Raw genomic sequence first — 13,061 nt, 5'->3', positions numbered from 1 at the left:
AATTTTATACTCTTTTCAGTTTAAAATTCCCTATTTATTGATATTGATATTTATTCATACCTCTATTACTGCTGTGCAATATCCTCCGTCTCATTATAATCTTAATAGCTACACTTAACTTGACAGTTCATGCACTATTACTTTTCAACCGATAAACCCACTTTGTACTTCACACTTATTTTATACTTATACCCACTTGGTACTTAATTTATTTTCTGACCTGTATTATAGTGTATTATATTTTTTGCTTAGTACTTCTATTCCTGTGTGCACTGACATGATAGTGAGCTGCTGTAACAAAAGAGTTTCCCCTCAGGGATCAATAAAGTATTTCTGATTCTGATTCTGATTCTGATTGACTGATTCACAATTACCGTAATAAAGATACATAAGTAAAAATAATTGGAAATATACTGCATAAATGGGGCTTTAGAATTGAGAAGGGACATATTAAGCTGAAAGCAGGGCAACAGTTCAAGATTTATAGGTAACAGAATATCACTGTTTTCATAGACAAATCATAATGACAGATCGTACTGAACCTGATGTGCGGATGAGCATTTCATTTCATAGTTGAGCAGGTTTGCATTCACAGAGAAGCGGCAGCGAGCTTTCTTCATACTGTCCTGTGACTCGGATTTAGGAAACTTCTCATCAGCCCCTTTGCCCTCCTTTCTTTTTTTTCGCCTGTTGCGTCTCTCTTTGGCACTTTTGGAGCTGAGCTTGGAGGTGTCAGAGGAGCTCTCAATGCCACCAATTTTGTCAGCAACCTCTCCGCTCTCTGCAGCAACTGCAGTTGCTGCTGCCTAGAAGAGGAGAGAGAGGACAATGGAGGGTAAACAGGTGGAATGGATCTTTGTGATTCTTATATTGTCCAGTTTTTGCTGACACTGTGTCAGAGGTGTTCAACTGCATGGAGAACTTTGGGTTCAGTTTCCAGCTTAACAGAACATTTCCATTATAAGTGAGAACCACATATATTCACCATCATGCACACAACATGGAATATGCTGAGGACATTTACATTTTTACCTTTTTTATAGTTGGACTTTTGGAATATCCCATTAAAAAACAGGTTTTGGAAATCTGCACAGGTGTGTCTTTCAGTGATATGGTAATTAGCCAGAAAATTTAAATGATGGCAGGAAGGAAGAAACAGAATATGTCTTATAGTCATAAAAAAAATGGTTGGGTAGCAGCTTATTTGAAAGAAAGCATCAAAATGCCAATGAATTACTACTTTACCCTTCTACTCCACTACAGCTCAAATGGAAATGATGTACTTTTTACTCAGCTACACATATTTGAAAGCTTTAGTTACTAGATAGGCTCCCAGATTAAGATTGTAGATACAAAATAGTAAAATAATAGTTAATGTAATATATAATAGTCAGGGTGGCCATAGCCAGGATTTTAGAAATACTGAGGTCATGAGTCCAAGACCCCCACCACCACCCCTTCTGTAGATGTTTTAATTACTTGGATTTTTCTTGTATTCTAGCTCAAGTTAAGAGTTCATTTACTATTGTGTGTTAAATATTTTGTGTAACATTTATTTCCTATCATTAAGGTCTAAATGCTATTTTAAAGCCTGAAATTCTGGTTGAGAAATGCTGAATCATTAATTTGTTTTATACATTGGTCTAAAACTAGTCAAATTTAGATATACTGAGTCTAAAAATACTGGAATCAGCCTATTTAATACATCATGTGTAAGTTTTTAATTATAGAATGTAAACCCCAAATTCCCAGAGAACATACAGAGCAAATTACCTAGATAGATAGATAGATAGATAGATAGATAGATAGATAGATAGATAGATAGATAGATAGATAGATAGATAGATAGATAGATAGATAGATAGATAGATAGATAGATAGATAGATAGATAGATAGTACTTAAGTAACATTTTCAATGCAGGACTTTTACTTGTAATGTATTTTTACAGTGTGGTATTTCAATTTTGACTTAAGTAAAGGATCTGCGACACTTAGCCTATCTTGTAAGCAGCTGAAAGTTAACTTCCACAGATGCATTTGCTAGGAAATAAACTTGACCCCCTCAGATGTCTTTTGTAAAAACTAACGTTCTAGTACTAAAAACAACATGCATCCCAACTTCATGTTATTTCATTGGAATCAGTCCTCTTAATCAATGTGCTGGAGCGATGGTATGACATCGAGCTATATGGGGATCTTGGATTGTCCTGTACCTGAGCGTCTTCTTGCTGCCGTTTCAACTGCTCAAGCATGGCCTGAAACTCCTCCTCTTTTTCCTTAGCCTCCTTTATGGTGGCCTGGCTCTGCTCCTCATAGGCCATAGCTACTACAGCCAGGATCAGGTTGATCAGGTAGAAGGAACCGAGGAATATCACCAGCACAAAAAAGATCATGTAGGGCTTCCCAGCTGCCCGCAACGTCTGGAAGGAAAATAAACAATGTACTGGTATACTTATACTTAATACTTCATATACTAATGAATTTTTCTTCTTCTTTTAATCTTGTGTGTCTTAATTCCACATTACATTTCTTATTTTCTTGCCTTTCTGTAAATTGTAAATGTGTAAACTGTCTGCTTTGTGCTATACTGTATGCTGTAGGTTAGGCATATCATTATCATTATGATATTGTGGCTGTAACTCCACCAAGCAGCAGCATTTACATAATTGCCTCTGTCCCACCATTTGTTTGTCTGTGACAAATATATTTTGAGAAATAATATCCAGATTAGCATGATAAACTCATTCATATTCTCAAGAGTAAGAAACCCACATGACATTGAATATAATTGAATTCATTAAATGAAATACCCTGTGAAATTTGCTGTAGTGACACCATCAGGCCAATCTGTCAATTTGTGAGCTGCATAACAAAATGAGTTTGCTATGCAGATTCATATGCCATGCTGCAGTACAATGTTGACTGTGAACGCAACTCACTAGGGAGATTATTGAATCAGGATAGAGGCTTGACATTTGACTGTTTTCCTGCTGTTGCTCTGGTTATTATACAGCCACAGTTGTACTAACAGTGTTTACTTTTATTTATTCAAGGATTGTCAAATTTGGCTTTGAATATGGTTGTCTATCAAAGTAAAAAATAAAAAAATAGAAAAAAAAAACAGCTATCACTGTCCCATACCACTGACATAAAAAGACTTGTTGATCAAACAGGTAATGCTACCCAATTACACACAGCGCTAAAAAGATTTGCTCATGGGAGCTTTGTTGTATTACTGTTTGCTTTACTTGCTGATATTACAATGATAAGCAGTGGCCCATTCAGTTGACACGTATTTGCCTTTGGGGTCATTCAAGTTGTGTTTGCCTAAGTCACAGTGGGACTCATCTTTGTTCCTTCTGACCAAGATGCACCTGCACTTGATTTAGAGATTTGTTTGAACACTTTTGTTAACATTATAATGTGAGAATACTTTGTCTTTGACAGGGCCCCTCCTTAACACAGCAAGCTCTCCCTGTTTACGTATTTAGAGAAGCAGACAGTACATACACAGCATCCTCCACCGTACATGAGGTCAAACATGTCATCAACCTGCCACCAAACAGGGTGGTAGGTCTCACAGGGTCACTGAGTAACCAAAGGACCAAGGAAGACCCATAATGGCACTTAAGGATAAGTAATTAGCTTCATACAAAACAGAGCTACACAGGAAAATCTGGACTAAATTAACTGTTCATCTTGATGTTCAAAAGGATATTATTAAGCAATTTAACACAGCTGTTAAAAATACCAGGGCTCAATATTTCTATGACAAAACCAAGAAACAGAATTAACACTTGTGCTTTTCATCATTTCAGTGTTAATCTTAAGGGGCTTTCACACTGCCATGTGGTAACTCGCCGCCTCCAGTCATTTCAGTGAGGGGAAGGCGGCAGAGAGGAAGCGGTTTCAATCACAGCGGTAGGGGTATACGAAGCATAATGCCGCCCATATGAACGCGCACAGATTTTGCTCTGCCAGTTCTACTAACGCTATGACGTTCACTGAAGCACCTGCCTGTCATCGCAGCCTTGGACCATAGCAGCAGCAGGCGCTTTTAAAAACGCTTTGCTTGTTTTGGGGAATGCTCTTGCAGGTAGGTAGTTGCCACATGGCAATGTGAAACAGGCTTTACAGACACACACTCACTCATTCATTACAGATAACAGGGATCTTTAAATTGACTTAAATTGACTGACAAAATACATAACACTAGAAAATTGGTTACTCCTGCTCAATATGTACTTTTGTCCAATAACAGTCATGGGTACCTTTAGACATTGGGTGGGATTCTCCCGATTTGATTTAAATTGGTAATATTCATGTCATTAAAAAAGAACAATTTCTGTGGTTATTGGGGTTCCCCAGATTCCACACTTGGGCCATTAACTCTCTTCTAAGTTTTAATTGTTAATAATGAATTATCATTTTATTATTGTGTTTATCTCTTACTGTATATTTATTTTATGTAAAGCATTTAGTAATTGATATTCTTGCCACTTGATCAAAAAAGTGTTTACTGAAAGTCATATATACATGCGTGTATTATATGCCTGGAAAAGTTCTTCCAGTCGTTCTAATTACACTGCCTACCTGCTGGTAAAGGTTTTCCCAGTAATCCTGTGTCATCAGTCTAAACAGAGAGAGGAAGGCCCAACCGAATGAGTCAAAGCTGGTGTAATCATAGTCTGGGTTCCTTCCCACTCTGAGGCAAATGAACCCCTCCGGACACTGCCTGCAACAAACAGTGTCAGTGAGAGTCTGTGAAGCTCAGAAGGAATCGCACCTCCCCTTATTCACACTGTACAGTAATGTGAATACAGAAGCAGATGCATTATATAAGGATTACATTCATTCTACTGTATATTGTATCCAGTTTAATAGTAGTTGGGGAATAAGCTTACCCAGCTTCACTGCCGTTTCCACAAAGCAATGGATCTCGTTTGCCTGGAATGTAATAATGATTACCTGATGGGGAAAGAAGGAAAATCACAGTTTTGCTGTCTGTGGCGAGGACTTTGGTTGTCATTATACTGAATGTTGTTTCTAGTGTTTCTAATGTTTTGTCTACCCCAATAAAGTAGGTATTATACAAGTTACATTTTAATGGTTTGTGGGTTTTTTTGTGCAGGATCAAGTTGTGACCAACTCAAAGTAGAACAGAGGAAAATTAAATACTCACGCTTATCGAGCAAGTACTCATTCGAGTTCCAAAAGTCTGTTTCATTCATGGTACCATTTGAGGTGAAATTTACTGGCTTCAGTACACACTTTTGCTTTAAATGGCCCATAAACAGTTGTAACCCTATGAGGGCGAAGACACTCAAGCAGAAGACAGTGAGGATCATCACATTGGCAAGCTTCTTGACTGACTGGAACAATGCACCAACGATGGTCTTCAGGCCTGCCAGATACAGTATCACTTGTTATTCTAAGTAGTCAATTAAAAGACAACATTAACAGCAGGCACGTGCAAACAATACAAAGTGATGCCAATGAGCTGTGTCTTTAAAGGGGCACTCCACCAATTTAAAGATTATTTTTTGCCTTTATTTTGACAGTGACTGGTAAAGAGTTAGACAGGAAACAGGGAGAGAGAAGGGTATGACATGCAAGAAAGGTCACTGGCTGGAATCGAACCAGTAACTGTTGCGACCATGCGGTCATGTGACAACTTTTTTTATTCCACGCGTTGCATTTTTCTTCTACATTACACACAATGCAACGCGACTACCAGACAGTTATGTTGGAGATTCGGGTGTGTTATTCTAGTAACGGCTAATGTAGCCTCAAGCCTCTAGCCGTATGGAGAAATGAGGAGCGAGCTACAGAGGTCTCGCAAGCTCACTTCTTTCTAGCTCCACACACCCAGATTTTTTTCATTTTCAAACTTGTAGTCTCCGGACCAATTTGTCAGAGTGCAGCTCCCTCTGTAACCACAAAAGGCTTTATACAACTTTTTCACATATACAGTAGTGCTCCCCAAGACCTGTAAACAGACTTTGATGTGTGAAAACGGTGGAGTTCCCTTTTAAAGTAACACATTCATTCTTTTTTCCAGTATCATCTAAGCCATGAGATACAGATCTTTCACAATTATGTGAGGTTTTAAAAGCAAACACTAGAAATACTAGAGAAAAATAAGTCTTTAGCCACTACATTTTGATAACATTTTGCTCTCATTTTTTTTTTTACAACATGGAGGCTGTTTATCAGTCAAAAATCAAGGTGGTAATCAGACAGAAGAAATTAACACAGGCAAAGATCATGCATGTCAATGATGATGTACATGCAACAGTAATGGGACACACCCTAACCACAACATTATGCCTTCATTAACCACAAGCAAAGAGCAGCAAATGGCAGTAGGAAGAAGGAATAGTCCACTCAGAAGCATCAGTGCAAGAAACACAAGAAGCAGATTGTTCAAAAGGCATAAGCAAATGCCACAGATCTTACAGAGTAACTATGCAAACTAAATCTATTATTCCCCTATAGGAGGGAAAACACACAAGAACTTCAAATCTTTAATTTTGCTGCTTAAGATTCCTGATTTCAGTGGCTACACTGCACATGAATGTCAAACAGACATTAAACCATTAAAGACCTGAATACACAACCATTTGAACTAGCTCTCACCTGGGATGCCCAAGATTGTGTTTAGGATTGTGGATGTTCAGATTACTGAAACAACTCTGTGACATATCTGTGATTAGGGAGGTGGACGGGTGGGGTCAGGGAGCATCCCGCATACATGTCATGACAGTTGCAGGAGGGGAGTTAATTGTAGCAGGGAAGGTTGAGGGGCAACAGAAAATCGTGCAAGAGGCTAACTAACATGCACTTACACCTACTGCTTACCTGGGATAACTGAAATAGCTTTAAAAGCTCTCAGCACTCTGAATGTGCGAAGAGCTGAAAAATTGCCTAGATTTACAAACTCTGTTACATACCTGCAGGGAAACTTAGAATTACTATGGGATATTGACTGAGACAACAATACATGTAACACAATGAAGCCAACAATCAGATAAACTACATGATTACATTTTAGTACATACAGCATCAAGTGAAGCAGTCAAACATTATAAACTGAGGCAGGCACATTGGTGAAGGTAAAATGATTATGAGGTGAATGTGATGAGCAATAAGATATGCACCAGGTCCCATATGATACAAACTTAAAGGATAAGTCTGGTGATTTTCTATATTGTTCTTATTTTCGACAAATCCCATAAAAATACCAAAACCAACAATGAATTGTTTGAACTAACAACTATTGTCTGTGTTGTCAAAGCCTGATATGGCTTATTCCTTTGTACTGTAGACCTCCATTGTTGTCCAAAAACACATAAATGAGCACTGTTGCACTGGGTGACATGTTCCTTCATTACTATGAACATGAGTACTGTAGTTTATTTTGAGCCAAACTGACATACACCGCCCTGCTGCCGTCAGTCCACAGCTGAAAATAGTGCCAAATGCACTATTCATTCCTGTTTGCCAAATGTTTGCTAAAAAACGATATATTTGTGAGCCACTTTAAAAGATTTACATCTTTAGTAGGAAAGGATGGGCTTGTGGTGCTTGAGTGGTACAGCCAGGGTAGGGAAATCGGAAAGTTTTGAGAGATGTTTTAATGCATTATTGGTTTGGGATTTGATGACTGTAAGAAAAAAAAAATAGAGTAACACCAGCTTTATCCTTTATGACCTAAAAATGACCTTTTTGAATTACATGAGAACATAACATTGAAGTAATGATCATATTTCACACATTTGACAAAACGTGCTTGTTGTCTGCTTATGCACCTTCAGGCTCTATACTGAGGAACTGTAACAATGGGAAAAGATGTAACAATTGTTCAAGCATTTTTCTAATTGACTGAACATTTGGCAAATACTTACGCCATGACAATGACACTGAAATCCAGCCAGTTCCAGGGATCTCTTAGAAATGTGAACTTCCCTATGCAGAACCCTCGAGCTAAAATTTTAATGAGGGATTCAACTGTATAGATTGCAGTAAATGTGTACCTGTTGGAGACAAAACGCAGCTGTTAAATTTAATACGCAGCTGTATTTTCACTGTGTGTCAAATATCTGTGATTTTAGTATGTGATTCGGTGTGTAATTCATGGGATACTTACTCTACATTCTTTGCCCAATCAGGGGGTCGACTCAGAGTCATAAATCCACAGTTGGCAATGATAGTGCACATGATCACCATACTGAACAATTTGCAGGCAGTTGTCAAGGAAGCCACTTATTTTATTGGGGAATTAACACCTTTTTGTATAAGTCATCATATCTCATGCAAGGTAGCAATATAAACAATCCACCCTTCATGGATAGAGGATAGCAACCAGGGTGCCAACTAAAGGTGAGCCAGGGGGAGCTTGCCTCCCCTTAATAAGACATGAGCTCGCCTGAAAACACGATTTGTGAAATCAGGGAGGGTCTCTAAAATATTGACAATATGCTGTTTTTGCCATGCATTTCTATTTTTCTGTATCTTCATAATCATGGATCATGTGTAAAATTAGGCTACTAATGTATGATTCATGCATGAGGGTGATTCATCACTAATTAACTCTAATAAAGATACCGGCATGCATGCTATTCTTCATATCATCGAAGCGTGGCGGCGCAACATCATAAACGTCACTAACTTTAACTCAAAGATCAGGAAAAAACCCTCTGTGGTCACTTCAGTTTTAAGATAAAGGCTATTCCCAATTGACTGTATTATTCACTGTTAGCACTGTATTTTATGTAATGGGTGTTGATGAGACTAGATCCCTTGTAGGCAGCCTGGACTATTTTTGTTGGTATTTACAATGCTCATGCATGTGTGTGTTGTTATAGTTATACAATCCACCCTTCATGGATAGAGGATAGTACCCAGGGTGCGAACTACTGGGGATGTCTTAATTGTACTGAGAAATGATTGTGCTCATCTGTATGTGATGGGTATCTTTAACCGTTGTTTATAGTACATCACTCTGCAGAGTATACTGTGCCCTGCTATAGTTGGCCGTATTGTATCATACTGGATTTTGATACCCGTGTGGAGGTTTGGTGTGGTGGATTATTATATATCAGATGACACAAAGCAAGTAGGCCTACATGCTTGCAGCTATGAATATTTCTTTGCAACAAGAGTCACAGTCAGTCGTGTGTGTCACCCCCCCCCAAAAAAAAAAAAAAAAACGTGAGCTCCCCTGAAAGCCATGTTATAGTTTGCACACTGATAGTAACCACCGATTTAGTGTGGGCTCAACATAAACATGATTCATGCTTTTCAGATTAATATCTTGATGAAAGGATATGAGTGTACCAAAATCCTAATTGATATCCTTCTAATAAGGTTGAAGGGGCTCAGGAGGTACAAGGCAGGCGCGGCGTTGAAGCGGAAGATGAAATTTCCTTTGTTTAATACTATGAAAGTCTGACAGAGAAAGAGAGATATGTATAATATCTATGCGATATGGTCTTCCTGTCATCTAAGACTCAAAGCCTCTAGATAGATGACAACACTGCCATCATAACAGCTGCATGCAGTGATGACACAATCCTCATTTCAGTGCAACTCTCCTCCAGCCTCTTTAAGAATATTAAATCACAAATAATACCCACGTCTTAACACAGTTAAGAAAAAATCAAAATGTGAGCATGGAAGTTGACCTTTGAAACAGTAGTTTCATACTTGGGTCATGTGATAACAACTGAGCAAATTGCATTTGCTGAGGATTTTTTGTAATAATCTAAATACTCTATCTAAATCAAAATCTGGATCCTGATTCTTCTGTGCTCAAGGTTTTCATCCAATCTTTAGACTTCATGCTCAAGTTTGAAATCAAGCAAACCTACTTTCTGATTACAGTAGTGGGGATCAAGGTCCTCCAGCGGTGTCGACACCATGCCTTTAGGAACGTCCCCATACAGAAGAGGGAGTGATTTGCCCGCCTCCAGGTCACGGCTGGGCTTGAGCCCATTGTCATCATTGCGTTTTCTTTTCTCTCCCTTGGGCTTCTTGGCATTCTCCTCAGCGATCCGTCTCTCGATGGCTTTGAGGGACTCACGACTAAAGGGGCGGAAGCTGTCTGGACCTGGTGGTACAAGCAGCTGTGCCATCTTTTCATCCTGCACCTTCAGAATGAACAGCTAGCCTCCAACATGAGAAAGGCCTGAGGGGTCAGAACAGATAAGGAGCTCTGATTAGAGGTTGACAACAGTTTTGTTATATCTAACATTAAATATTATTTTACTGGAAACAAACTGAAAATATTTCTAGCAGCACATTTCTAGTGGAAGATTAGCACTGCTTTAAATGGAAAGGAGAGGAAGGTGGGTGCGGTTCTGTTCTTCGGTGAGAGATCATCATCTCAGGAAGTGGCAGGCTATAATGAGCCTAGAGATGGCTGTCATACACATAAATTCCTGCCAGCTATGGTAAAATTAGATCTAATTATCTGCTCTTCTGTAGATAAAATTAAGATTTGACATGACAATGATCAATTCCAGGTGAGACTCTTGCTCCTCTCCTCCATCCCTCAAAATGAAAAGAGCTCACTTTTCCCACATAGCCTGAGACAGAGCAGTGGGAGGAAAAGATTCATCCTGCTAATAGGCCTGGCTGGTATGATGTGTTAGGCAGACCTATGCAGTATTAAATATGAATGCACTACAGACTGCACTGCATCTCTCTGGGTGCCCTGCTCTTGAGAGCTTTTCCCTGATCTGAATGTAATAGTGTAATAGAATACTTCCGCATGCTGTGATGCAAGAAATCCATCACAAACACACTGGTCAATCAACTGCCCACAGCACTGGGTTGTACATGTGGGATGTAATTGCAACAACAAAGGAAGGTCCAACTACAAAAAAAGCTTTGACTTTTGATATGGCTTCACATCTACTTAAATGTTTACGCTGAGAAAAACAGACACAGTTGAAAGGAGACACAAAAGATGAAACACAGCAGGTAAAATATTCCCTGTTTGCCTTGCACAGAGAGATGATCATTTGCACGCAAGCCTCAGTGGTGCTGTCATCTCTGGACAGACAGATGACCAATTACTGAACTGCTGAAGAACTAGTCAAATGTACTGCACGAGCCTTTGCAAGTACAAAGTGTTGGTTACAAATATTTACACTGCTGTATTACTTATCTAAAAATGTGACTGTCACAGTCCAGCAGAATTCAACTTGTAGAATAAATCCCAAAATATTTGTTGTAGCAATTCTCATTATGGACCTATAAGTGCCTATAGACCTGGTATCAATCTTTGTTTAAGACCAGAGAGGCTGGCCTCTCCTTTATACACACTTTAAATGACATGTGTCTGTGTCTGTCAGAGAATAGGCCAAAAATCTGCTCTTCTCTGCTGTGGCCTTTGTGAGTGAAAGGCATAAATAAATGGCATAAGTGTATATACCAACATAGTTTAGAGTAAAAAGTGTTTAGCCCCATAGTACATCACATATTGTTTTCATGATGAATGGTACAGTAAGTACTGAGCCCATAGTTTTTTTCTCCATCAAGTGCACAGATAGTGCCTCTGATGTGTGATGATCTTAAAAGACAACTGTGACTCCAACTATTTAGAGGAATACAATATAGTCTTGGTTAAAAGGACCAAAACACTGGAACAAAAGTAAGCCAAACTTCTTAACTCTCTGAAAACATAAAATAAAATAAACCTCGATTTGGTGTTCACCCAACAAGGTCAACCTGCAGTGACTAACCTCTAAAGAGGCATGCATCATTCTGTCAATATGTCCCCAACTCATTACACACAACTTGAGATATGAGCTGCCACTTTGAAGCTTCAAATAGGCCCACTTCATTTTATCTGCAACCTGTCGGCATCATGACCTTGTGCCGACTAACCTAAAATGGATAGATTTGTTTCCCTCAACTCTCAGAACGTCAACACATTACTTTGGTATTTGCTATTCAACCTACATTTAACTGTGCTGTAAGTGATGACCGGCCTGGGCTTTAGGCCTCTTGTTTCACCTACGAGTATATTAAACACTCTCGCAGTGTCAAACAGCAGCTCAGCTTGAATATTTAATGCACGTTACTCATTTCAAAACTTAATTTCATTGACCTCAAAATGTTTCTTCATACTTCGATGAGGTAAGAGATGGTTTGTGACAGATTGTAGCCTATTGAGTCTAGGCTTCCAAATGAAACCAATGGAAACATTGCAGGGTAAAGCTATTGTAGGTGTCTGCGTTTATATTTTGACAGACTTATAATTGTGTGTTAATTTTGGTTGTACAGTTAAAGAAACACATTTTTCAAAACCTGAATATCATTCTCATGAATATACTAAAGCATGATACAGTGTTTTTGCTCTGCACAGCAAAGTGGCCCATGTTCTCACCAGGGTCCTGCCTCTGTCTTTTGAATTTTGTCCACGTCTTGAGATTGATTATTGAAAGCAGACTTCACACCGGTCTGTGAGCTACAAGCATGAGAAAATGAGAAAGTGACATGAGGTCTAGTACAATATTCCAGGGGAATCAGTAGCTTTGCATTTTCAAATTGCTCAGTCACAGCTAGTGTCCACAATGCTTTTTTTCACAACAAAAAATTGGTGCCGCTGTGTTTTGGGATGGGGGTTAAAGGGTAGGTTCACATTTTTGTGAAGTCTGTCTCAATACAATACACACATGTCAATATATATATTGAAAGAGTTATTGGTGATGTAATAATTTCTCCTCTCTAGAATGGCTGTGAAAAGGTCCTTTCCTTGCTGACCTGCAGAGGAGGGATTGTAACATATTGCAACATATATATATATATATATATATATATATATATATATATATATATATATATGTGTATATATATATATATATATATATATATATATATATATATATATATATATATATATATATATATATGTGTATATATATATATATATATATATATATATATATATATATATATATATATATATATATATATATATAAAACTTTGTCCTTCACCCTCCGCGGGTGGTCTCATCCTTCGAGCTCGGGTCCTCTACCAGAGGCCTGG

At 38.4% G+C, this 13,061-nt stretch overlaps 1 protein-coding gene across 4 annotated transcripts in view; it reads right to left on the bottom strand.

The window, feature by feature from the left end:
* Positions 1–13,061, bottom strand: part of scn1laa (sodium channel, voltage-gated, type I-like, alpha) — a 32,854-nt gene that overhangs the window by 15,062 nt on the left and 4,731 nt on the right. For 2 of the 4 annotated variants that reach the window (XM_044217619.1, XM_044217621.1), the window contains exons 2-11: positions 9,874–10,190; positions 9,333–9,451; positions 8,151–8,240; positions 7,909–8,037; positions 6,863–6,954; positions 5,184–5,405; positions 4,906–4,969; positions 4,595–4,736; positions 2,215–2,421; positions 543–806 (exon numbers count right to left, since the gene is read on the bottom strand). In XM_044217619.1, coding sequence (XP_044073554.1) covers positions 543–806; positions 2,215–2,421; positions 4,595–4,736; positions 4,906–4,969; positions 5,184–5,405; positions 6,863–6,954; positions 7,909–8,037; positions 8,151–8,240; positions 9,333–9,451; positions 9,874–10,137 — 1,593 coding nt within the window. In that variant the 5' untranslated portion in view covers positions 10,138–10,190. Of the gene's footprint in view, positions 1–537; positions 807–2,214; positions 2,422–4,594; positions 4,737–4,905; positions 4,970–5,183; positions 5,406–6,862; positions 6,955–7,908; positions 8,038–8,150; positions 8,241–9,332; positions 9,452–9,873; positions 10,191–12,398; positions 12,429–13,061 lie in introns of those variants that run through there. The other 2 variants (XM_044217620.1, XM_044217622.1) reach the window with 2 other exon arrangements.

This window comes from Siniperca chuatsi, linkage group LG12 (genome assembly GCF_020085105.1).
Source record: "Siniperca chuatsi isolate FFG_IHB_CAS linkage group LG12, ASM2008510v1, whole genome shotgun sequence".
Classification (NCBI taxonomy): Eukaryota; Metazoa; Chordata; class Actinopteri; order Centrarchiformes; family Sinipercidae; genus Siniperca; species Siniperca chuatsi.
Note: the sequence above shows the minus strand (reverse complement) of the source record. Positions and strands in the feature narration are given on the sequence as shown.